The following is a 26,310-nucleotide window of genomic DNA, read 5'->3' as shown; positions in this document are numbered from 1 at the left end:
TGTGTGTGTTTGCAGGAGGACTCCACCTGAATGGCCCGGGGCAAGTGGCGCTGAGGTTGTTAGGAGACAAATGGAGACACAGGAAGCCCCAACACACACACACACACACACACACACACACACACACACACACACACACACACACAAGGCACTTCCCACTACATACCAACCTCTAAAACTCCTCTCTCTCTCTCTCTCTCTCTATCAAACACATACCCACCACCCCAACAACACCCAGCCAACCCACCTACACCAAACACATTATACCCCGTCCTCCTACAGACAACCCCCCCCCCCCCCCCCCCCCCCTCACTCCCTCAGGTCCAGAGCTGTGTGCCAAGTCTGTCCTGGCATGATCCTCAGAGGGGTGTCCTCAGGCAAGGTTTGCCAAGTCAAAGACCCTTTCATGTTCAGCCTGCACGCCCGGACTAGTAAAGCCTTAACAAACAGACCTGAGTGCGTGCACACACACACACACACACACACACACACACACACACACACACACACACACACACACACACACACACACACACACACACACACACACACACACACACACACACACATACACATCATAAAACATACAATCGCAACACACCCACAAACATACACACATGCAGGCACAAACACAAGAGCATGCGCACACACACACACACGTCATAAAACATAATTACAACGCAAAACACAAACTCGCACACACACTCACTCACTTACCCCCACATACACACACTAAAGGTACACAGGATCCAAACAGGCCCACTAGACTTGAGAACTTGAAGCCACTCATAGCCGCTAACACTCAGCTCGACCACAAAGGCGGAGGAATCTCCGCTGACAACATTTGTGAATGTTTAGAGCTTGTGCTTTGGAACACAGAAAGTCTCCTCCGTGAAAGATTCAGACTCCAAAAACCTATTTCCGCTCCTCCTCATTAAAACTTAGTGGAACCCGCAGCCCAAAATAGAAGGCACTTCTTTGTTGGCGACGCATACTGACTGTGAGATCAGATTAGAGTTGGGTTTAGCAGACAAAAGGCTGCTTATTTTGGAATATTAGCCGGTGTCCAAGAGCGCTGCACATCTGTGTCTATTCAATATCAATTAAAGTGATCGCCCAAACAAAGACCCACACGCAAGCACCAACTTGCACAGACAACCACCCAGCCATCCATACTCTCTCTCACACACACACACACACACACACACACACACACACACACACACACACACACACACACACACACACACACACACACACACACACACACACACACACACACACACACAGTCACACACACACACACACACACACACACACACACACACACTGGTCACAGGAAAAATATGTCACTTCAGAGGAACCTCTCATCCCCCCCTCAAACACAGTCACACAAACACACAGTGACACACAGACACACACACACACACACTCCCCCATCTACCGCCCAGCCCCCTAGTTTTTACACAGTCACCCTCTCTGAGTTTGTGTATGTGCTTGTGTGTGGGGGGGCGCGGTGCTTGTGTATGTGCGTGCGTGGGTGGGGGGTGAAGTGTGTGTGCGTGTCTGCTTGTGTGTCTGTGTGCTTGTGTATGTGTGTGTGGGGGTGGGGGTGCTTGTGTATGTCCATGTGTGGGGGTGTAGTGTATGTGCTTGTGTATGTGTGTGTGTGCTTGTGTATGTGTATGTGTGTGTGTGTGTGTGTGTGTGTGTGCTGGTGGTTAGGAGAAAGGTGGCATGGCGCCAACACACAGCCTGCTAAATACTTGCGTCTCCACAACACACAACACAAGGGGAAGAGAGGAGAGGGGCAAGCTACAGCAGGAAGACACACTACACCGCTAGCCAGCCACCGAGGAGGAGGAGGAGGAGGAGGAGGAGGAGGAGGAGGAGGAGGAGGAGGAGGAGGAGGAGGAGGTGGTGTTATGAAAAATATGGCTTCCTTGTTAGAATGTTTTCCTCCCCACAGGGGAGAAAGGGGAGGAGGGGGAGGAAGGTGGCTGCTGTAATTGACTCAGTATTGATTGGGGAGGCCAGGTTACAATGGAGGTTGAGAGAGGGGGGGGCGTGAGATGCTGGGTCAATGAAAGGGTTACGACGGCCTTATTAACACGCGCTGGTACAGTAGCGGGGATACAACTGTGGTCGACAATGAAAAGGGATATAAAGTGGATAAATCTTTTAGCACCTTTGGCGGGGGAAAAAACAGAAGCGTGTGGAGATAATGCGGGACCCTTGTCAGATACAGTGCAAAGAACCAACTTGTAACTGTGCTACAAACAATATACTCTGTATAAAACCTTCATGCTTAGTATAGTATAGTGTGTCGTTGTGATGATAAGAGCCTACATTACACTTGTGCAAGATCAAGCAGAGTGCCCATATTAATGACACGTGGTTCATGTAGTAACGGGCTCTCGTAAATAACAACCATAAAAATAACTATTTCGCTAACATCACTAGTATGCCTATGTAATTACTTGGTGGAATGGCGTGCAGCTTTAGACACTGTTGTCCAGGCACGGAGTCGGTGTGAGAAGCCGTCATCTGCTGTTGTTTCTGGGCCATCCATAATCCAGAGACATCCGCCGATGTCCCCGTGCATATCTTAAATTGTTTATCATGCAAATGACAGCACGCCGCTGGCTGCTCGGTCCTCCCCTAACGACCCAGGGCTCCAGACCCCAGCCCCACCACCACGCTCAGCTGCCCCAGACCCACTCCCAGCTGCAGCCTGGACCCCCCCCCCCCCAGACATCCCCAGTCTCAGCTGTCCTAGAATGAGACCTTGAATACCGGGTCTTATAGCCCCACAGCTCTGGATGCCTTAGAAGCAGCCTCTCTAGCTCCACTCACACACACCTCAGCTTAGGGCTGGGCGATATGGCCTAAATATGATATCACGATATTTTCTGACCTTTCGGCGATACACGATACGCATCACGATGTTTTTCTTTTTTCCCCCAAACAATTCATTATGAGGCTTACCAAGACAGTATTTGAGTTTGCAAGCTAACATTAAAGACAAAATAAAATACCCATGCATTTAGCATTTTTATATTATATATTAGATTTAGATTATTGGATTATTAGATTATATATTGCATATATTTAGCAATGAGATATTATATGATTTAGATATGAAATATGATGAATTGAAAATGGGGGACCCTGATGTAAACAAGACGAAAGTCTTTCTCTGGTCTGCATCCTCCAGTCCACTGTTGTTGTATTGAGCTGTACTGTATTGTACCCATGCTGCAATCTGTTAATAACGTTTTCATTCATTCAGACGGCAAACAGAATCATTTTGATTGACAGTCGAGTCTGCCAATTATATCACACCGCTTGCACCCGCCCTGCTGTTCTTAGCACCAATCGGCAAGCGCGTATTAATTTTTTACTTCCGCCATTGGAGAGCTCAATGACAACAACAATAGCTCCCCGCGGCCGACGTTTAGCTTTTAGCTCCGCAGGAAGACTAAACGACTGGAGGCATAATGATTTTACTGCAACGGATGTTATAATAAAAGCCTTTCCATACTGATTGAAAACTTTATTAACAGACCGCAGAATGGGCACAACTGAGTCAGCACGGGCTGAGATATGAACGACTAATGCTTGCTATATCTAGGTCGACCTCGGACGTTGCTATGTAAATACGCTGATGTTATTGAACATGTAACTATATAACGTTAATGCCACAAAACGAATGCCTTTGTTATCATAAGTAGTAACTTTGATGCAGTAGTATGTGTGTGGGGCGGCGTTGTTCAAAAGTTTCAACGTGTGGACCAGATTGACGCGACACAATCCTCTTGGGCAAAACATCACGATATCCACGATACGTTTAAAAAGTGTATCGTTAATGAACTGTACCCGATATTTATATAATATCGTCATATCGCCCAGCCCTACCTCAGCTCCCAGCCCTGGACCCCCTCGCCTGGACCCAGACTCAGGCTCACCCCCAGGCCTATAGGCCACACTGCCCCCCCCCCCCCCCCCCCCCCCCCTCTCAAACCTCACACTAGGGCTGAGCCCAAACGTTCTAACATTCGGACCTTCGTTCGTCACGTTGGCATTCGAATCTTAATTAATGGGTACGAACTAGGGGTGGAACGGTTCACAAAATCAACGGTTCGGTTCGTATCACGGTTTTGTGGCCACGGTTTTTCGGTTCGGTTCGATATACGCTCTTTTTATTTATTTTTTATAAATGTAACACTCCAAAAATGTAAACATGCTTCTAATTTAAAGGTTTACAGCGGTTTGCCTTAAATAATGTTTGGCACACAAAGACCGAACTGACTGAAAAATATAGGCTACATTTGTCATATTAACTTAGTACAAACAAACAAAATAATTAAACCTTTCTATTTTTGTGGCCACATTATAGACAAAGGCCATCAACATAAAGTATGCATGCTCAACCAGCACTAGACTTTCTTATCAAAAAGGAAAAGTCACAGAAAAGATGATTAGGTTTTAAATAAGGACGTTTATGGGGTTTCTTGTATTAATAATAATTTGCACTAAGGAATGTTGTAACTGTTGTTATCAACAATAAAAAGGAGATGTTACAAGGGAATGGGGAATGTTATATAAACCCCCCCACAGTGGTGTGTGGAGTTGGTACGTCCCAGCAGGGACCAGGATGTAAACTATGATGTCGTGTTATGGGTTGGCAATACAGATGCAGTTGACACACACGCTCTAGTCTCCTGGCTCGTTATTGAACACAAACAGTTATCTTTGAACATCTGTTGTCAAGCCTCGTCAATATACCCCCCTTCCCCAAATGGAACTGGGGTCGTGGAGTCACTTCGCTGTGAGCGTTTCTATCCACGGTTAGCTCGCGGCTAAAGTTAGTTAATGTTAGCTTGTGGCTAACATTAGTTAGCTCACGGCTAAAGTTAGTTAGCTCGCGGCTAAAGTTAGTTAAAGTTAGTTAGCTCCTGGCTAACGTAACGTTAGCCTAGCTCGAGGCACACACATACCCCGAACCGTGGAGGTCGAACCGAACGGTGTACGGTTTGAATGCATACCGTTCCACCCCTAGTTCGAACCTCTGCTTTTTTATTTATTTTTATTTACAAATTTCCGTTTGAATTTTTTTTTACACAAAAAATAAATATCAGAATGTGATATATATCAGAATATCACAGTACTATGTTGTGTTTAGAAAGATTTGACCGTCATACATTATCAGGAAATTAATCAATCATGCAAAAAAGTGTTGAGTGACTCACCCTCACCCGTCTTATTTCATAATACAATGTTTCCGAATGGACGTTTGGATTAAACAAAGTGTATGCAGTGATGCTGAACTTTCCCAGCGGAACACAAGTTACGTAACGTTAGTACACAGGAATGTTATGCACGTTAATTAAGCTATGCTGGCTAACGTTAAGATAGCAGGAGCCGTCGGCCAACAAAGATGTTGTTTCAACAAATGTATTCACAAAATGGATTATCATCCAAACGTTATTGAAACCTCCCGTGACCAGTAGGTAGATACTACTACTCTTAATAACGGCAGCAATATGCGCATATGCGCTACGTTATATGTGTAAATGTGCGCTATGTGCCTAAAGTACTGAACCAGAAAAAATATTTAGGGGCACATTTTTTGCATGATTAAAAATGATGGTTCGAACATCCGTTCGAAAAACCCTGGCGAAGTTCGAATCCCAAAAACAGGCTTTGGAGACAGCTCTACAGGCCTATAGATAGGCCAAACTGCCCCCCCCCCCTAAAACCTCACACCTCCGTACTGAATTAAGCACTGTCCAAGAGCTGGTGCCTGTCCAAGCGTTAAGTCCGAGCCCCTATCCACATATGAAACCAGCTGACACCCTACCCCCGTGGTGGGGGCGACGGCTCCTTTACATATCAAATGAAGGACGCACGCATGTGGGTGTGTGTGTGTCCGTGTGTGGTACAGTGAGGGTACGGTAAATCTTGAAGGGTGTCACGCCCTGCTAGCCTTCTGCCTGCTAGCCCCCTGCTGCTAGCCCTCTGCCTGAGGGCATAGAATATGGGGCACACCACACACCCAGTACAACATGAGTACTCTGAGTACCAGAGAAGGGGACAGTGGGTAGTATAGGACATCCCAGCTCCGCGTCTGGCTCCTCTGACTGAGCCGGGTGACGGAACATGGCAGCTAGCATATGGGGGCGTAGTGTGGCACGCTGGCACTGCCAGTCTGGAGCCATCAGTCAATCTGGCGGTACGGTCGGTGTGGAGAGAGGAGGGAGGGAAAAGGCCGATTTCTCCTCCCGTCTGACGGATGTGCTGTCCTGTCTGCCAGTGGCTCTCTCTCTCTCTCTCTCTCTCTCTCTCTCTCTCTCTCTCTCTCTCTCTCTCTCTCTCTCTCTCTCTCTCTCTTTCGCTCCAACCTCTTTCCCTGTCCTTACTCTTCCTCTCTCACGTACGGGAACAGACAACACAGGAGATATCGTGCTACACAGTACACACCTCGTGGAAGAGGAGAAAAAAATTATCTCTACACATCCTATTCTTGTTACAAATGAGTGATTAAACGGTAACAAAGAGTGTTCACTCCGTTGACACACAGGACCTCTCTAATCCTCGGCGCACGGAGCGGGCAAAGCCTTCGGCCTCTTATACTACATGTACAGCCGCCGGGCCTATAAATAAAGAGCGGTGCATCATGCTAGTAGTGACCCTATGATATCATGTGAACCCTGCTGCCTGATGATCTAAATGAGCGAGGAAAAGCATGCTCCAACAGCTGACAGAGCCGGCAGGCATGTCCAGCATGTGTGTGTGCGTGTGTGGGTGTGTGTGTGTGTGTGTGTGCGCGCAGGCATTTATGTATTCATTAACAGGACAGATGTTTATTAAACTGCATACTGATATACATGGAGAGTGGTAATTCCATATGACAGCGAGGCTAACTACTGTTGCTAACAACACCAGCTACGGTACAAGCCCTACGAAGGCAATCTGCGAACTATAAGCTGACTCCACACAATATACACAGTATAAAGTGCTGAATACAATTCTCACTATATATATACGATTAAATCAGACTACAAACGGTTCCTGAAACCTTTCTGCGTGAGCGTCGGATAACACGTCGTCACACGTACGGCTACGAACGAGACCCTGGGATACACTAGTTAGTTAGGTATTGGAAAACGTTAACGTTGAAAAGAAACGATGGTGTAGAAACGGAGCCGTGGCTCAAAGGGGGCTGATCACACGGGGGGGGCAGATGCCTGTTTTATTCACAGCCTTGTTTTCACCCTCCAGCTTCATTTAGCCGCGGTGGACAACCAACAAACCGACCGGCCGACCGACCGCCTTCACGAGTGCTTAATTAAGCGACGGAAAAACACTGACAATTAGTGGCTGTGGGGTTCCTCAAATAAAACCTTCTTCCTCAACAGTTTAGCATAATTACATTCCTAGTCGATCAAGCTTTTTAATTTGAGCGTCCAGAGTGAGACTTCGCAGGCATGTTATTTCGGAGGGCGGGAGAGAGAGAGAGAGAGAGAGAGAGAGAGAGAGAGAGAGAGAGAGATACGACGGCGTCAGAAGCCGCGGCGGGATAGAGATACATCTGTCACCGACCACATGAGAGGGAAGATGGAGGCCAGAGGATCTGAACACATCTGTGATGCAGCGCCGAACCAAACAACTCTCTTTCATGCTCCCTCTCTGTCTCTCTCTGTCTCTCTCTCTCTCTCTCTGTCTCTCTCTCTCTCTGTCTCTCTCTCTCTCTGTCTCTCTCTCTCTCTCTCTCTCCCTCTCTGTCTCTGTCTCTCTCTCTCTCTGTCTCTCTCTCTCTCATCTACCCCCCCCCCCCTGTGTCTGTCTGTCTCACTCTCTCACGCAGGATGTGCCTGGGTTACATGTGGTGTGCTTTGGCTCATCTGGGTGTGATTCACAGCCCCTGAATGTAGCAGACGTTTCACACCCCGGGTAATGCAGATCAGATCGGGGCCTACATGCCCGCCGCTACCGGCCAGCAAAGCCATGGCATTCGAGAGTATGATATAGTATATACTATAGTACTGAGAAACACAAGAGGCCCTGGAAACCTCGGAGAAGGAGAGCGAGAGAGCCGGCTCCGGGCCTTCAGACCTCGCGGCTCGAGAGTGAAATCAGAGAAAGAAAACTTGCTTCCTGTTTCTCTCCTCCTCCTCCTCGTTCGCTTTACTCGCGCGGAGGGGGGGTGTGGGGGAGAGGGGGGCACGGCGGCAGCCATTTTGAACATCCCACGGCTCGTGTTTACCTGTGATATTCTCCTGCTTGGGGATTATTCCGTGCGAGGGCGCCGATAAACAATCCTCTTGGCGCGGCGACACCTGGACGGCCACCTCTACGGGGTGACACGTCCCCCGCGGGTGCTGCTTCTGCTGATGCCGGGGGTGGTGGTGGTGCTGCTGATGGTGGTGGTGGTGGGTCCGTGTGTGCGAGGAGGAGCAGGTGGAGAGGGGGGAGGCGAGCGGGGAGGAGGGGGGGCGGTCCAGGGGCTTGTCCGAACACAGGCTCCCGCCGTGGCACTGCCTCCGCTTGTGCTCGATGAAGAGCAGGATCTCGGCCAGGGGGAAGCGTGAGTGGCACTGGCCGCAGGTCAGCAGGTCCTCGTCCCCTTTCAGGGGCTCGCCCTGCGCCACGCCCAGCCTGGGGGAGTCCTGGGAGTCTTCCTCCGGTGACACGCCCGACAGGGGCTCAGCTGGATGGAGGGAGGGCGGCGGCGGGGAGGGTAAAAGAGAAGAAGAGGTGTTACTATACGGCACGGTCAAGACGTCACGCTGGTCCCTTATAGTACTCACGTTTGTACTTACATTTGTACTTACGTTTACTTCTAAGGAAACCTTTTATGAATCAAATCAATTATATGGGAGTGCAAGTGACGGTGAGAGGAGTGTTGAGACAGAGAGACTTGGCATGGCAGGGTGTATCTACGTGATAAGTAGGGCATGTGTAAAGCTATATGAAAGAGGAGAGAGCAGCACAGAATCTGTGGAGGGAGAGAGAGAGAGAGAGAGAGAGAGAGGAGGGGAGAGAGACAGACAGACATCTTACTGCCGTCATCTATTACTTGATGGACTCTTGGCGAATGATTGCATAATTACTACTGTCTCTTCCATTACTGTATGTTGCATATAATAGGCTGTAAATGAAGGAGACACTAAGAAACATTACTACACAAATTTGAATAGGCCTATATGCCTATATTGCTATATCAGCATGTTGTTATAGCATTGCGGTTATCATAATGACCCGGTGAAAATAATAGTATTAGTCTATTCAAGAAAGAAAGAAAAAAAGAAAGAAAGAAAGAAAGAAAGAAAGAAAGAAAGAAAGAAAGAAAGAAAGAAAGAAAGAAAGAAAGAAAGAAAGAAAGAAAGAAAGAAAGAAAGAAAGAAAGAAAGAAAGAAAGAAAGAAAGAAAGAAAGAAAGAAAGGCACACAGACTGTTTCGATAAGGACTGACACCGTTCAGCTTCGCAGGCTGCCGAACGATTCAGTCGCTTGACCCTCTTTATTGTGCTGCCAATCTCACTTTTTTAATGAACCTAACACCTCAGAGAATCAAAAAATAGATTCTAATTTGAGTTCAAGATGATTGGACCCCATTTCGTTAAAAGTGCTGGGATCCCGTGAACCGAGGTTAGACATTGAGGGGCGAATGTGGAGTAGGTCCCTGAAGTACCGAGAGCGAGCATTTAAAAGAAGTAATCTAGCCACGGTAAACGACATTCGGCGCCCCAACTGTGGTGTCGAGATAAGATGTGATGAATTCTTTGCCGCCGGTTCAACCTTTAATTCCATGTCGGGTCAAACGAGAGGGTGGTGAGGGACTATATGCAAGATAGGCTTCTATACTACCTGTATGTTCAACTGCATTAAAGATGAGGGAATTCTCCCCCTATTTTACCGGGGCTTATCTTAACCAGCTTATGCCCAGGACACAGAAGTGTGTGAGGCTATGTGGAAAGCTTTTCTTCAAACCAAATAATCTCATTTTGATGCAGGCAAGAGGGAAGTGAATAACTTTCAAAACTAAAATATAAATCTGTCCCCTCCTCCTCCTTTTTTCCCCAGACATTCGACTGCACCAGAATTTCAAATAGCAGTGCAGGCTTATACACTATAGTAAACTATAGCAGGGGCTCCTCTTCCACTTGTGTAGAGATAATTCCCAAGGCCTATTGTATTACCATAGCCTATTATCCTTCACTTAATGACAGCAAATCAATCATTTGTTTCATCCAGATAAGCACTTATTCCCCTGATAAAATGTATAGGCCTAAAGACAGGCTCCCTATAACTTCTGACATGTACACTTGAGCCTTTCATTTGCACTCTCAAATAAATGATAAAATAAAAAAAGTAGACATTTAATTAATTGTTCGGTTTGAGGCCTTTCTCCAGGCAGTTTGTCTTTCTATAAGTAGTACTATGTGTTGAATGACCAATCTTTCTATTACGTGCATTTTCAGTATTGACCTTATAACAAGCTAATTCAGGGTGTAACTATGCAATAGCATCTCGTTTGGAGTATGACCATTTCTGTTAAGAGGCTATGAATGCACCACACAGTTATTATGCAAACCTGAGACTATAATATTCCAAGATTTCGAAAATGCCTACTGTCCAGGGACAGTATATCCTACATTCCAAAATATTTCTCTAATAGAAATATCATCTCATGGGGTGGTACCGTGGTGGGGTGGGGGTCTAACATAAATTCCTCTGTGATATATGTTAGACTATATGCATTCGGAATGGGAAGATTGTTTAAAATGTTTTTGGAAAAATTCAAATTGAACCTGCGGTGTTATAGAACCTTTTATTTTACGTCTCCCTCCGAGGGATAATGGGGTGTTTATAGGGGCATTACAAGGAACATCAAATAATATGATCTCGTATTTCTAATAAAACGAACGAATGATCTTGGTCAAGCAATGAAGATGAAGCGATAGATAGCCCAACGTAGATCAAGTTCAAGTTCATAAGCAAGGGACCATAATCATATTGTGCCCCCTACTGGAAAACGTCTAGAGTCTAGACAAATAGCCTACAATTGAAGGCATATGTTACGAGACCAGGGTTGTTTTCAACCAAGATCGGACTAGCTAAATAACGAGCCGTCTCTAGAACACAACAGAATTGTAAGAATATGGTTGCACACAACAAGCAACCTCTCAAATATCTGTAATTTCCACATGCAATTTCCAAAGGACTCAAAGGAGTAAAGCATTCCTAATAATGTCGAACGAACAAGTATGCAAACTGCTTATCACCCTGCGAATGACACATTTGATCGTACACACACATAATACGCCGCATTAAAAACGACCACATGTGCAAATTGTATCCAGAAATCGTATGATGGTATTGGTATCTCATTCATGCGTAAAACACGTCTTACCTTCCACCATTTATTTCAGATCAACGCAACACAGTATCCAAAGACTTCATGCGATTGCTCTATTATGTAGCCTATATAATGTCGACATATATCCCCTACCTACCCTTTTATCATATAATAAATATAAGGTGTTTCAAAAGGCAGCTGTTGGGGGAATTTGCGGCACAGAAACTATAGGCTCTGATCCGCATTAATACACACTAGTGGCAACGTTCCGACACGAGGTCCGCGCTGGAGACAAGTCGGGTATGTAAACACACTTCTCCACGTCCAAGTCCGCACAAACCTATATATAACATGCATGATCAGAGCACATTGCTAATAAGGGGATTTCTCTGACAGTGGAATGGGTTTACACTTTGCATAATGTATTACACCGTTATAATCGAAAACTTAATCACCGGATTGCAATGGCAGGTCGCCTCTATAGGCAAAGGTCTCTCGCCATGTAGACTATATGTGCATTATGCCCTTTAATGGCGAGAGAAACCCTGCAGCCGCAAGCTACTACAACCTACAGCCTGCACAACTTTATGCCATAGTAGTAATAGCTGATGCCAAAACTTCCACGTATATATTCCACAATCATTCAAATAACCTGTAGCCTTGTTGTAATCGTACACGATTTGCGTTATTATTCCCAGTTGACAGTGATCAGGTCCGATCAGCCCCATTCCTCCTCAAGGAAGTTGTTGTAGTATATAGTGAGAAATCCATCGCGGTTCGGAAAATCTGTAAATTGAGATGAAATGCAATTTTTTTATCTCCACTTACGCGAAAACTCCCGTTTGCTCAAGTGCTGGGGCTTGCCTTGCTTGCGGCGAGACATGTCGGTGATCGTGGTGGGCTCTCGGCTTAGTTCACATCGGGAGATCCGTCTCTAGACCAGGTAGACTCCACAGGAAAATATCTTCATTGATGCGTTTGGCATGGTCGAGAAATTGAATTACGGATCATACAACAACAGGAACAGGTAATAACGCGCACGGTACGAGCTGCGCGCTGCAGGTCTTCATGACTTTTTTGTGTTGAAGAGAGAGAGGGAGGGATGGGGGCAAGGCGAAGCCCCCCTGAGCTGCAAGTTCAAGTGCGGACGTGACGTTCCTGCGAACTTGAACGTCAGGAGATGGATGGACACAGACACACAGAACATGGGCAGGGCGAGGGGGGGGGGGCGAGGGAGGGGGAGAGGGGACCACCACACACACCAATGGACGGTCATTATGGGCTGCGGAGGGGGGGGGGGCGGGGGGGAGACCCCAAAGACGCCAATGGACAGAGGGGAGCAGGGGGGCTGGGCCGAGAGAGAGAGAGAGAGAGAGAGAGAGAGAGAGAGAGAGAGAGAGAGAGAGAGAGAGAGAGAGAGAGAGAGAGAGAGAGAGAGAGAGAGAGCTATAGCAATGGACTTGAGTTGCCCAAAGGGAAGTCTATTGATGGGATACGAAAATGCTTGAACAATTTAGGCTATGCTAATCTGATTGTCTTCAGGTTATTAAATAAAGTACACATCTGAGAGCAGTATGTAAAGGTGGAGATGCATCTTTTTCACTTATGGCTGTATGGATTTTGCGTTGGTCTGCATGCAAATATATGTTATATGTCCTATATACGCCTCAATACAGAATATGAGAGCTGTAAATAAATTCGATGGGCCATAATTTTAATGGTCCAATATAATCTAAACGAAATTAAAACTGGAAACATCGAATTTGGTTACGGGTCTAGTTGGCAACAATACTGCAAATAAAAGGTTAGATAATACATCTACTTGCAAGAGCTTGATCTTTGCGGTGTCATCTAATTCAGTTTGACATGATGACACTGACCGAATATGTCACCAAATGCACCCCAAATGAACCCCATATTAAACACATTATGTCGCAAAACTCAATTCGTTGAACTATGGCTATATATTCTATATGTGCCAAACCGGTTTTACCTGACGAGCACAGGTAGGTCTATAGCCTATAATGTAAACATAGGCTATTGCAAACATGGGCTAGTGCAAAACACTTGACCTATAGTATATTGCCTAGATATCATTATTAATCAAATAAATGTACAAAGCTTCAGAGAGATGCGATAGTGAAGAGCTAGGTTGTTTATCCTGTGAGACATGTTGTAAAATGATTTACAACAGACAAATAATATCCTAAACCGTTTGATATTAACGAATACACTATAGGACATCAATCCAGTCACCTACTGAACCTGTAATTTAAGTGTAAAAATAAAATGTCACGTGGAAGTTTATTGATTGGTTTTAATTTAGAGTTTGAAAGCTGACATCAACACCAGCACGTGACAGCATTATACAAACAAAACCATCAGCGTGCATGGTTCCTGAGCCAGACATACTGTAACACCTGTAATATGTGACATATGTGTGTATCTTCAGTTAAATAATATAGTAATACGTTTAATCTATAGGTTACCTCTGATTTCTTTCATTGAGTTAAATGTGGTTTTTAATATCATGTCATGTTATATGATTTAGAAAATATAGGCCTAAAAGGTTTAGAAAAGAATCCTAACAATCGACCAAACACGCTGGGGAAAAAACTGACACCACCGAGTCTTACAAAAATCACCTATACAGTAGCAATAAATTAAGTTATTTGTTTGATATCTGTCACTGCTTTTTATTTGTAAATAATTTTGTATCTATATTCTATATAGCTATATTGTATGCTTTTCAAACAGATTTCGCTTTTATGTGGTACTTTCATCTTTTCATCCAACCATCACTCTGTGTGCCATGCGGTTCTCATAGATCATCATCGTGATCTGATCCAAAGAGCTTAGAAAACGGGATCTCTGTTTCATAGTGCTCATATCACAAGTCAGTACGATGGCGCCATCTAGTGGTATTATGCGAGAATAGGCAAGGAAACGAGGAAAAATAATCATGTTATATGAATGTTACACGAATCAAGTTTGAATACATTTTAATACAAGTCCTCTATATTTGGTTATAACAAGTGAGTAAAAAAAAAAGTAAAATATCCCATTAACATTCCTATAAAGTAACTAACACCTTTTGTCCTTTTGTGTTTTTGGGCAAACTGACCCTATACATTTTTTTTAATCCTCTTTTTCTCCGCCTGATTTTTCTATTTTTCTCCCCATCCCAATTTAGTCATTATGCCAATTCCCCCCTCCCCTACCTGGTTGTTGTGCGCATGTTCCTCCTACTGGTCGGTACAAGGGAACCCTGAAGTCTACCACACGCTTCCTTCGACACATGTGGAGACACTGAGGGCTGTCCCCGACTAAGGATTTGGATGGTCGACTATGATTGGCCAAAATTTGCCGTTAGTCAACTATTGGTCGACTAAAAAATTAAAAGATAAAAAATAAAAAATTAAGTATAATATTTAAAAAAAAAATATATATATTTTTTTATTTATTTTTATTTTTGTATCATCCCATTTGGGCTGTGGGGGGTGCTTAATGTCTGAAGGAGTCGACTGAAGGCTTCTTGTCCTCTGCAAAATCATGCAATTGGTCCACTGATGGATACATCATGATATTTGTCTAGTCTAGTGTGTTCATTAGATGGGTGAAATCCTCTTTCAGTGTCTCTGTGCCTGTTTTCGTAGGCAGTTAGCCTCCTGTATGCGTGCCATTAGCGTTAGCCACGCTTCTAGGCCTCTTTTCTTTTGGAAAGAATGATGATAAAAATAAAAAAAACTTATTAATAATTTTTTTTTCATATATATTCGACTAAGAGGTTGGCCAGTCGACTATGGCTCCTTTCGACCGATTAGTCGACTAATCGACTAATAGGGGTCAGCCAGTGGCTCTCTTCTCACCTGGAAGCAAGGACTCTCATTGGTGAAGCGTAATGTGTGGGAGGTCACGCTGCCTTCACCATTTCCTGCCTCTTGCTGAGCAGGCGCCCAGACCTGACCTGTCCACAACGCCAGATTACCACCCTCGACTTCCCTCCCCGCTAACTCAGCCAAACTAGTTAGTATAACGATCGGCCCAAGCCGCAGGCAATGCTGACTCCGGGAGTCGAGACCGCAGCTTCTTGCATTGGTGACGAGCGCAATGTCCGCTACGCCATCCGACCGCCTGACCCTATCAATTTAAATCTAGTGTATATACAGTATACATGATGCTGAAGGTTTTGGCTCAGGGTCAGGTCTAAATAAAACAGGAATCCCTTCACAGTGTCGAACAACTTGCAAATCACCACAAATAGGGTTTCATATTAAATTGAAACGAAATTATGTCTTGGTGTTTGACAGGCTTTACACGTCTATATTCTTTTGTATATAATACACTTTTGGAAATAAACACTTTAACATACATAGAGGTCAATTTGACTCTTATGATGATCGATGGGGGGGGGGGGGGGTTATTCATTTTTTTTTACACCATTTACATATATTTCGAAATATAGATAGCAGCATGGGGGAGGGGAGGTACAGGTATGGGCATGGTCATAGTAAAAATACATAAATATATATATACATAAATATATGTAGGCAATACAATTATAGTAAAGATCAAAATAAACAGTGTAAACAATATATTTAACTATGAATATAAGAATATGAGAAAGTAAATAGTGTAATCAATGGTGCAGATGAGGGTCTGTATGCCCTATCAGTTATATTATGCATTACAATAAATATGGGAAATAAAACACAGAATCTGAATATATACTATAGTAATAATCATCTTGGCTAGCTCCTCATAGAGGGGTTTTCCAGGATAGCAGCCAGCTTTCAGAGGAGCTTGCCTCATAATAATGTAATAGATTTGTGTAAAAAGTAAAACATGTATATTTTCTCAGATTTTATATACAGCTTCAAAGCTTGTGGTCAACATGATCCCGTACAACATTGTTGTGTGAATGTCACAATCTGCCTGTTCAGCCTGGCCACGTCCCCCGCCAATTCAGAGACCCTTCCCGGCACCCCTCTTTCCCTCAGCCTCTCTTGGACAGCTCCCTTCTCATCCTGCTCCCATCCCCAAGCTTGTGCCGCCATCTAGTGGTCTTCTCCCGCTACTGCCGCTGTTGGTGACCATTCATGTTTGTATTATCAATATGTCTTTAATGTTCAATGTAATCTCTGTCATGTTGTTCATGTTGCCCACTCTGTTTCCTGGTCTGGTCTAGTGTGTTGTCTCTTGTATTTGTATGTATTGTTATTCAGTCCTGTCATGTATTTGGTGTCACTTTGTTTGTCAGCTTGTGTCTTCGCCCATATGTGTCTCATTGTTAATTAGTCTCCATATATATGCTGTGCTTCCCTGTTACTCCCCTGTCGGTTCATTGTCTATGTTTCCTGTATCCTGTGAACCTGTCTCTGTGTACCTGTTTGCTGCCTTGTGAAATACAAGTAAAGCCTTTTCGTTGAACTACAGCCTGTCGTGTCCTGCCTGTCTCTCTCTTCTCGTCCTGTTCTGCATTTTGGGTCCACACCACCACCTAACCGTAACAGTGAATCTAATCTAATATAGGATCATGTAATTCTAAACTTCCGGTTTAGCTATAGAATGGAGTAAGTCGCATGTGACACAGCTGCTCACCCGTTTTTTTTTTTCATTTTAAAAACATATTTATATAATACCAATGCGTCTAAAACTTGACGCATATATCAACTGAGATTATCAACTAACTATATTGACTGAAAGATTCGAGATGCCATTAACAAGGAAAGATAAAACGATTGCAAAACCAAGCGCAGAGGACCCGCCTATGGCCGCGGGATACGTGCGAAAAATAGCAGAGGATATGGACGAGATGGCATCCCCCTCAACCCCTATAAACACCTCCGCAGATACGGAATATATCATCCGGGAAATGAAAAAAATGGAGAAGTCAATAACCGAAAAAGTAGATGCTATCAAAGAATCTATCGAATGCAAAATAGAAGCGCTAAGGGTGGATGCCGACGCACATATTAAGCGCACCGTAGCACTGGAAACTGGTTTGGAGGAACACCAACAGAATTTCAGTCGGATCTACAAAGACGTAGCTGATATCAACGATAAACTAACGGCTGAGATGAAGGGAAACTACAAAGAACTCAATACGGAGCTCAACGATATAACGGCTAAGCTTAAGCGAATCAATGAAGGACAAAAAGCTAAAATATTCGAGATGTAATATCAAAGTCGCAAGTTGAATATTCGTATAGTCGGACTGGACGAGTCGGTGAGCTGCACACATCCTGAAGCGTTTGCGACAGAATTACAGAAAATCCTGGGACCAACAATCCTTCCTACGGTACCTGAGGTGGAGCAGTGTTACAGATTGGGGACCCGATCCAACGACAATAACGTCAGACCCAGAGTGATAATGGTTGTCCTGCGTCAAGTCAGAATAAAAGAAATTATCATTCGTGAGACTCGCAGGATGAAAGGCAATCTGAAACACAAGGAATACACTTCTTTGAAGATTATTGTCGTGATGTGGTGATCTTGCGGGCCAAGTACAAGACGGTGATGTCCCAACTCTATCTGGAGAAATACAAACCCATATTAATATACCCTGCAAGACTTCGCATCGTCGATAAACAAGGAGAAAGGGTTTTCCTCAACTCGCCTGAAGATGCAGTCAAATATATGGCAGCACAAAATGCAGGATAGTGTATAAACGGCCTTTTAATCTCTGTTAGGCATGGACACCATATCGTATAAACTTTAATGAACCGCTGATTTGGGACAGAGAGACCTACGAGCTCTGAGTTATTGAATGGTTTCCCCGATTTAAAATTGGAACGATACAGAGAAGATGAACATGTCGTTGAAGCGGTCCTTATTTTAAGAGTATAGAAGTCTAACAACATTCCTGAACATACTGGAACATTCTAACACTGTAAAAACGACATATTGGAATAATCTAGAACATTTAAAACATTCTTTGATATATGGAACATTCTGGAATAACAGCAATATGTGGCCAGACATACAGCCAGAAGACCTTCGGGGGAATAACCAATAGCATCTAGCTGCAGAACCACAGAACCATCACAGCAGCGGCTGGCTGAGGACCGGTGGGCCCATCTCGGAATAATATTCTTCACAACGGATCATCGCCCACCCCTGGCCAGGGGAAATGCTGCTATACGTATTTAAAAACTGCTTTTTACTAATTGGAAATATTTCCACTACTTCTCCAATTTATACTCTAGGTGTTTAAGCATAGCAAAGCTCTTTCAAGATCTAAGTTAATGTTATCTTTTCTTTTTTTTTCTTCTCTTTTCTCTGATTTATTGAGGTTCTCTTTTCAGTTCAATACCTCTATATTATTCTTGGGTTATTATAAATTACACAAGTTCTTATAAAATGTAAGTGATTATGGTATGATAATTGAAGCTTATTTTTGGTCTTTATTTTTAGTTTTATCTTATTTTAATTTTTATTTAACGGGAGAGTGGCCAAGCCACAGTTGACATTCTACTTATGGTAGAATTTAGAATGTTAGATCCTATGGTATACATAGGAATGTTAAGGATAATTGGATCATTCTGGGATATCCGGTGGTTTAAGGGAGGGAGTTATACGCAAAGGTTGTGTTCATGGAACACAGTCCTGTACGATTCTCGGTGGGAGGGGGGAATAGGGGATTTTTATTTGTATATATGTATGTTTTTAAGCTCGGCTCTCAACGGGACCTCAATAATTGGATGTACATCTATTGTAGCTTCGCACTCCAGAAGCATTACCAACAACTACACAACAACATGTATAGATTATGGCTAGTTTGAATATAATGATCTGGAACACTGGTGGAATAAATAATCAACACAAACGCAAAAGCGTGCTCACACTGATGAAAAAAGAACAGGTGGACGTGGCTCTGCTAAGCGAAAACGCACATTTTAGAGAAAGACATAGATACGTTAGCGGACAACACATATCATAACATTAGTCACTCTTCCTTTGGAACGAGAACTCGGGGAGTAGCCATAGTCGTTAGACGGAAGTTGAATATTGAATTGAAGGGAGTATGGTCTGATGCAGATGGTCGGATAACTATAGCTAAGATTTTACACAAGAACAGGAAAATAGCGTTGGTAGCGGTATACGCCCCAAATTTATACGAAGTTAGTTTCTTCACTACACTTACCAGAGTAATGTTAGACCTTCCCGAATACTCATTTATAATTGGTGCAGATTTTAATGCCATTTGGAATCCAAGGATGGACAAATCAGACCCCTCCTTTTCCAACGAACAAAAAAATTCATCTAATGCATTAAAGGATTGGTCGAAGATTACAGGTGTAAATGACTTATGGCGATCACTCAACCCCACGACCGGAAGTACTCTTGTCGACCTGCGAGACATAACACATTATCCAGAATAGATTACGTTTTTACATCCCAGAGACTATTTGATAACTACGATGTGGAAATGATACCCAATGCATTACAGATCACTGTTATTTACTCCTAAAAGGAACATTTGGTATACTATCATCCCGAGCCCCAAGATGGCGATTTAACACGATGCTGCTTAATAACAAGGAATTCATTACACAAATCAAAGAAGCTCTTACGGTATTCCTACGGATGAATGCGAACTCGGTGCAGGATCCCAGAATATTATGGATGTGGGCAAAGGGAATGATCAAGGATTTCACTGATAGCTTTTCCTCCCAAATACGCAAGAATCGATGCTCAAAACTGGCTGAACTGGAAACGCTTTACTCAACGTTATTTAATTCTTTACAATACAACAACTCGGCTCGACTGGAAAATCAAGTCAATATACTAAAAAAAGAGATTAACGCCATATACAGACAACAATCTGAAATGCAAATACGTAGCACAAGACAACAGCAGTACTCCCAAGGTTCCAAACCAAGTCACCTATTAGCTATGCGATTAAGAGTCAACGCAAAATTTGCAGATATAACTACCATTAGAGCACAACAAGGACTTGTTACAGAACCCAAAGAAATAAACACGACATTCAAAGAATTCTACTCCAACTTATACAAATCAGAAACGACCTTCGATCAAAACAAAATGGACACATATCTTAATCAAATTAACCTTCCTAAACTTTCAGAGGATGACGCTAAACAGTTAGAAACACCGATCACACTAGACGAACTTAGGGAGGCCATATCTGAAATGCAAAGTGGTAGGGCTCCTGGAAGAGACGGTATCCCACCAGAAATGTACCTCTCCTGTTGGGACATAATTGGTCCCTTATTACTAAATATGATTTTATACTCAGTCAAGGAGGGGAACTTCCATAAGAATGACAATATTGCACTCATAACAGTCCTCCTTAAAAAAGACAAAGACCCCACCGAGTGCGGTAGTTACAGACCTTTAAGCCTCCTCGGAACCGATATCAAACTGTACTCTAAGGTATTAGCCATCAGACTACAAAAGCATATGACGTCTTTAATTCATCCGGACCAAACTGGCTTCATAAGAGGCCGCTTGATCACTGATAACATAAGACGATTACTACACGTACTAGATGCTAACAAGGAAGACAACACACCTAAGGCGATGCTGTCCCTGGATGCAATGAAAGCTTTTGACAGGTTGGAATGGTCGTATCTATGGGCAGTATTAGAAAGGATGGGGTTAGGAAAAGGATTCATTGATATGATCAAAGTATTATACAAAGACCCATCGGCCATGATTACAACAGGCACAATCACCTCCGAAATCTTTCCGGTATCACGTTCTTCCAGACAGGGTTGCCCTCTTAGTCCCGGACTATTCCATCTATCATTAGAGCCTTTAGCACAATATATAAGACAATCCCAATCCATAGAACCAATCATAATCAAGGGCACACAACACAAAATTAGTTTATATGCGGACGACGTAATACTGTTCATGCAAAACCCCAACACCGCATTGCCTCATCTTCTCAAGTTGATTGAGGACTTTGGAGATTTATCGGGATTTAGGATAAATTGGCCGAAGTCGGCCTTCCTCCCACTTAACGCCCCTGCAAAAAGAAATATAACCCTCCCAGAAGAGATACCGATGGTAAAACACTTTAGATGTTTGGGAGTTGAAATATTTCCTACCATAAGCCAAACGATGAAGCACAATTACATAAAAATCCAAAACAAAATCAAATACGACCTTGTCAGGTGGTCAAAACTTAAAAACTCAGTACAGGCACGGATATCAATAGTTAAGATGGACGTCCTACCTAGAATCAACTTCTTCAGCTCAATGCTTCCGTTACCCCCTCCAAAGGGTTACTGGAAAGAATTACACTCCTCCACATACAAATTTATTTGGAATAACAAACCACCACGTATAAAAAGATCCACCGCACAGAGAAACAAAGCAGACGGTGGTATGGCATTTCCAGATTTCTACCACTATTTTAAGGCGTACACTTTAAGACCACTAACAACATGGTTTGATCCCCAAGCATCAGTATCCTGGAGAAATTTAGAAGAAAATATAGTAGCTCCATATAGGCTGAAGGACATAGTATACACCAAATTATCAATTAAGCAATGCGAACGGAAATTTGGCCCCATAATCACTCTTGCGATCCGGATATGGCGTGAAACACAAAAAAAAGATTCTATCCTACATAAATGGCATAATCATACTCCCTTATTCAATAACAATGCACTCTTGATTGGAAAACAACCTATAAGATTCCCTAGATGGGAAAAGCAAGGCATACACTCATTAGGAGACGTTTTCAACAAACAGGGTTTTTGTAGTTTCGATGAAATACGCAAAAAATTTAATCTCACCAAGTCCACATATTATTTTTACGCACAGTTATTGGCATGTTTGAAGGCTCACGGTGTTCCATTAACGATACCAATAGCACACCACAGATACCACAAATTTTTCTATGAAAGAGAGACATCGAGAGGTTTTGTATCAGATTTTTATCATCAATTACTAACGGCCTCGTATGAAACCCTCCATCTAGACTCTATTTGGAGGAGGGATATACCAGACCTGGAAATAGACTTTGAGTTGCAAGAAGCCTGGGAAAATGTTCGACTTGCATCAAGGAACCCGGACCATCAACAAATCAATCTTAACTATATCCATAGGACATACTTGACTCCTATAAGACTGAACAGAATGGGTCTTAAACAAGACTCCAAATGCTCCTTATGTACAAATGGGGACGAGGGGACATTTATGCACATGTACTGGGACTGCCCACCAGTTAAGATATTCTGGAAAGAAGTGACCCAGCAATTATCAAATCTCTTAATTCTGAAAATACCTGTACACCCCTCTGTATTACTGCTGAATGATGTTTTTGAGTATGCAGAACATCCACAGCGAAAGAGATTAGTATTATCTGGTATCACAGTGGCTAAAAAGCTGATAGCATCACGATGGTTTCAACCGGAAAAAATGTGCCGGAAGGTCTGGATTCTTACATATCTCGATGTGATTTATCAAGAAATATCCACAGCAAGAATTTTGGGTCTCAATGAATCCAAAATGACAATGTGGTTAGAAGTGGTGGAGAGAATAAAAGCTAGCATATAATGGTAGTGTATGGTTAGTGTAACTGAGGGGTACAATTCCCTGACTGTATTGATAAGTATGGTATCATTAAACCACTACCGCTTTATGTACTTTAATTACTGGCCATACAGTACATGATATATAAATATGATGAACACTTCCCACATTGAATCGGTTCCACACAAAGGTATAATCAAGTATTTATTGCAGCAAAAGGTACATAATATACTTCTCTATTATACTTTGGATGCGCTTATAAGGCAAAGGAATATGCGTAGGCAAATCAATAATGAATGTCCATTCTCTGGTTACGCAGGAGGTAATTATACAACCTGAATCTTAGGGAATTATATCTATGGTACACTAGTAATATATAGCGGGAGATACTGAAGGGTCCCCCCGGTTGTAAGCCAGCAGGGGTAGAGGATCTGTCGGTAGTAGAGAGTCTGGTCAACGATGACTAAGGAGACTCCAAGTACAGGAGACGGTGCAATAGTCTCTTGATCCACAGACGAATACAGCTGTTCTCCGTAGACTGTAGCTCCACAGTGAAGAAAGCTAGCCGGCCTCAGGCTCTCTGAGGCGCAGACTCGACGTGGCTCCTCAGGGTAAATCCCACACGTGTAGGTGTCGGCGATTCTCCGCTCCATAAATCACAGGACCAAAGCAAATATAATCCAGCCGCAAAGGGCTATGTAGTCGTCGGGTAGATTAATCCAGTGTACATGTCCACACGGTTCTCGTCTAGGTCTCCTCGGGTGAAAGCGCCATGAAAGCAGCCCAGCCTGGATAAGCACTCTAGCTGGTACGAGGAAGCGTTGGTGATGCTGGTCACTGTAGAACTTTAGCCGCACGATACACTATACACAAATAGACTATTACTGACTTAATAGAAATATGTCGCACTCGACGGTATAGCGCCAAACTCTGACAATTCAGTTATTAATTCGCACGCGGTCTCAATGCTCTATTTGGGGCCAAACAGGCCATACTTCACCGCACGGAGTATCGTGGGTGAGGCTTCAACTTATTGGGTAACTCTACTGAACTTCTGACTAAGTGCTTCTGTATTCACCTGCGCCATATTTATATGTACGGGGAATAATCTAGTGCCAGCCTCATTTCTGTCTCGTAGTCCTGGGCAGAACCGGGCATGTTGAGACAAGCCTTGACGGTAGCTTTGAACTCGACTCTGGGGGTAAGACCCTGGCGCCTGTGAACCGCTGTCCAATAGGAGAATGAAATATTATGGTCTGGTCTAAAGGGATATTCCGTGTATATGTACAAGGAATATACAAGGGATATCAAACGATATACAAATACTATGCAATATATATCAATCAATAAATATATATATTCGGTTTAATCTGATCCTTTGTAACAGCCGCCTCCTAATTAGTCCCACCTAATTAGCTAAGCAGAGACAGATTAACCGCACTGTCCACTACTCAATGTCTGTTGTGAGGGGTCGGGCAGTTTACAAAGTCATGGGGTCATGGTCGTCATCGATAGTATCGGGGAGCCTTGGCAGTTCTATTAGCCTCGCCACGGGTCGGGTGTAGATCCGTCCTTGGACGAGCACTTCGGCTGCTCGGACCTTTCCGTCGGCACCGGTGATCACTTTGCTTACGCGGCCAGCCGGCCACATAGCTCGGGGTAGTGACTGGTCGATAATCATGACGACTGTTCCTTCTGTCAAATTGTCTCTCTCTTTCACCCATTTCTGGCGGGTCTGTAGAGACGGTAGATAGTGGAGTAGGAAGCTGTTCCAAAACTTGTCAGCCAATACTTGACTGTACCTCCACATTCTTCGGCCGTTCGCTTCTTCAGGCCTGTACATTGTCTGTGGAAGCGCGGGGTCCAGCCGCCCCATCAAGAGTGTGTTGGGGTGACTGGGTCGACATCTGCTACATCACTTGAGACGTAACCGAGGGGCTTTGAGTTCAATACTCCCTCGATCTCCGTGAGGACTGTCATTAGGACTTCTTCCGCCACGGTCTGGGCCCCAAGCACGGCATACAGGGCTGTCTTTATTGAACGTACTTCTCGTTCCCAAGTTCCACCGAAGTGAGGTGCGTTCGGGGGATTAAACTGGAAGTCAATCTGGGATGGAGCGAGGTGGGTCTTAAGTTCTGGGCCCATAGCTTGGAAGCTCTCTCTCAGCTCTCTTTCTCCGCCTTTGAAGTTTGTCCCGTGATCAGACAATAATATAGACGGTTTGCCTTTCCGCGATGTGAATCTTCAGAAGGCCATAAGGAATGAGTCTGTGCTCATGGTTGGAAGGAGTTCTATATGCATCGCTCGGGTGGTCATGCATTTGAATACAATACCCCACCGCTTCTCGGTTCCTCTTCCTTTCTTTATATACAGCGGGCCGAAACAGTCCATACCGGTGGAGTGAAAAGGCTTGTCGCCGAGTCGGAGGCGACAGGGAGGTAGGTCAGCCATCCGGGGTATACTGGGCTGCGCTCGCCACTTACGACAGTCTAGACAGGTTCGCTGGAAGCGCCGCACTGCTTCTCTCCCTTGCAGTATCCAATAACGACGTCTGATCTCCGCGAAGACTCTCTCTGCCCCGGCGTGATGCACATCCTCGTCGTATTTCTTTATGATCAGCTCTGTGACCTTGTGTCGGCTGTTTAAGACTATCGGGTACTTGACGTCATCCGGTAAGTCTGGAGCTCTCTGCAGACGACCACCCACTCTGATGAGACCATGGGCGTCGCTCTCGGGGGCTAGGTGGAGCAGTCTGCTGTCTGATGGGACGGGCTTTGCTCCCTGTAGACAGTCTAGCTCATCGGGGAACGAGTCTCTCTGGGCTCGTTGTAGTAGAAGAAGTTCTGCTTCTTCGTAGTCAGCTGCTGTAATGTCAGTAGTGAGCTGAACCTCTGGGTGGTGCCACAGGAATGTCTTTAGCTGCGCACTCTCTAGGGTGAGGCAATCGTCTATGTCGGGGTCTGTGAAGACGAGTGTGTTCAATCCACAGAACATAGATTTCTTGTTTTCGGCCTCCTCTTTACTCGCTTCCCGTGGGGTGGGTGTAGGCCACTCTTCTTCCGGGAGCTTGAGGAACTCTGGCCCGTCACTGTATAGGTTGTGACGGGTGAGGTCATCCAGGGACATTCCCCGGGTGATGACGTCAGCTGGGTTGTGTTTTGTGTCCACATACCTCCAGCTTGCTACTTCTGTTAAATCTTGAATCTCTGTGACTCTGACTCCCACGAAGACCTTGTATCTGCACGAATCAGACCGGATCCATGTGAGTACTGTCGTGGAGTCTGACCACAAGATTGTTCTTTGCACCGGAATGGTGAGTTCACGTTGGATTAACGTGGCGAGTTGCGCTCCTGCTAGGGCTGCGCAGAGCTCTAGACGCGGGATAGATTGTTGCTTTCGTGGGGCTATTCTTGAGCGAGCCAGGATGAAAGCAGT

The 26,310-nt window shown here is 44.2% G+C and overlaps 1 protein-coding gene across 1 annotated transcript; it reads right to left on the bottom strand.

The window, feature by feature from the left end:
- Nucleotides 1-5,999: 5,999 nt before the first annotated feature.
- Nucleotides 6,000-12,459, bottom strand: LOC311231747 (B-cell lymphoma/leukemia 11A-like; the record flags this gene model as incomplete). Its single annotated transcript, XM_084318370.1, has 3 exons — nt 12,193-12,459; nt 8,270-8,713; nt 6,000-6,025 (listed from the first exon to the last, which is right to left on the bottom strand). Exons 1-3 carry the CDS (start codon nt 12,245-12,247, stop codon nt 6,000-6,002), a joined length of 525 nt encoding a protein of 174 aa, XP_084174496.1. The 5' UTR covers nt 12,248-12,459.
- Between the last annotated feature and the right edge of the window lie 13,851 nt (nt 12,460-26,310).

Source organism: Notolepis coatsorum, assembly GCF_963971535.1.
Source record: "Notolepis coatsorum genome assembly, chromosome: 7".
Taxonomy (NCBI): Eukaryota; Metazoa; Chordata; class Actinopteri; order Aulopiformes; family Paralepididae; genus Notolepis; species Notolepis coatsorum.
Note: the sequence above shows the minus strand (reverse complement) of the source record. Positions and strands in the feature narration are given on the sequence as shown.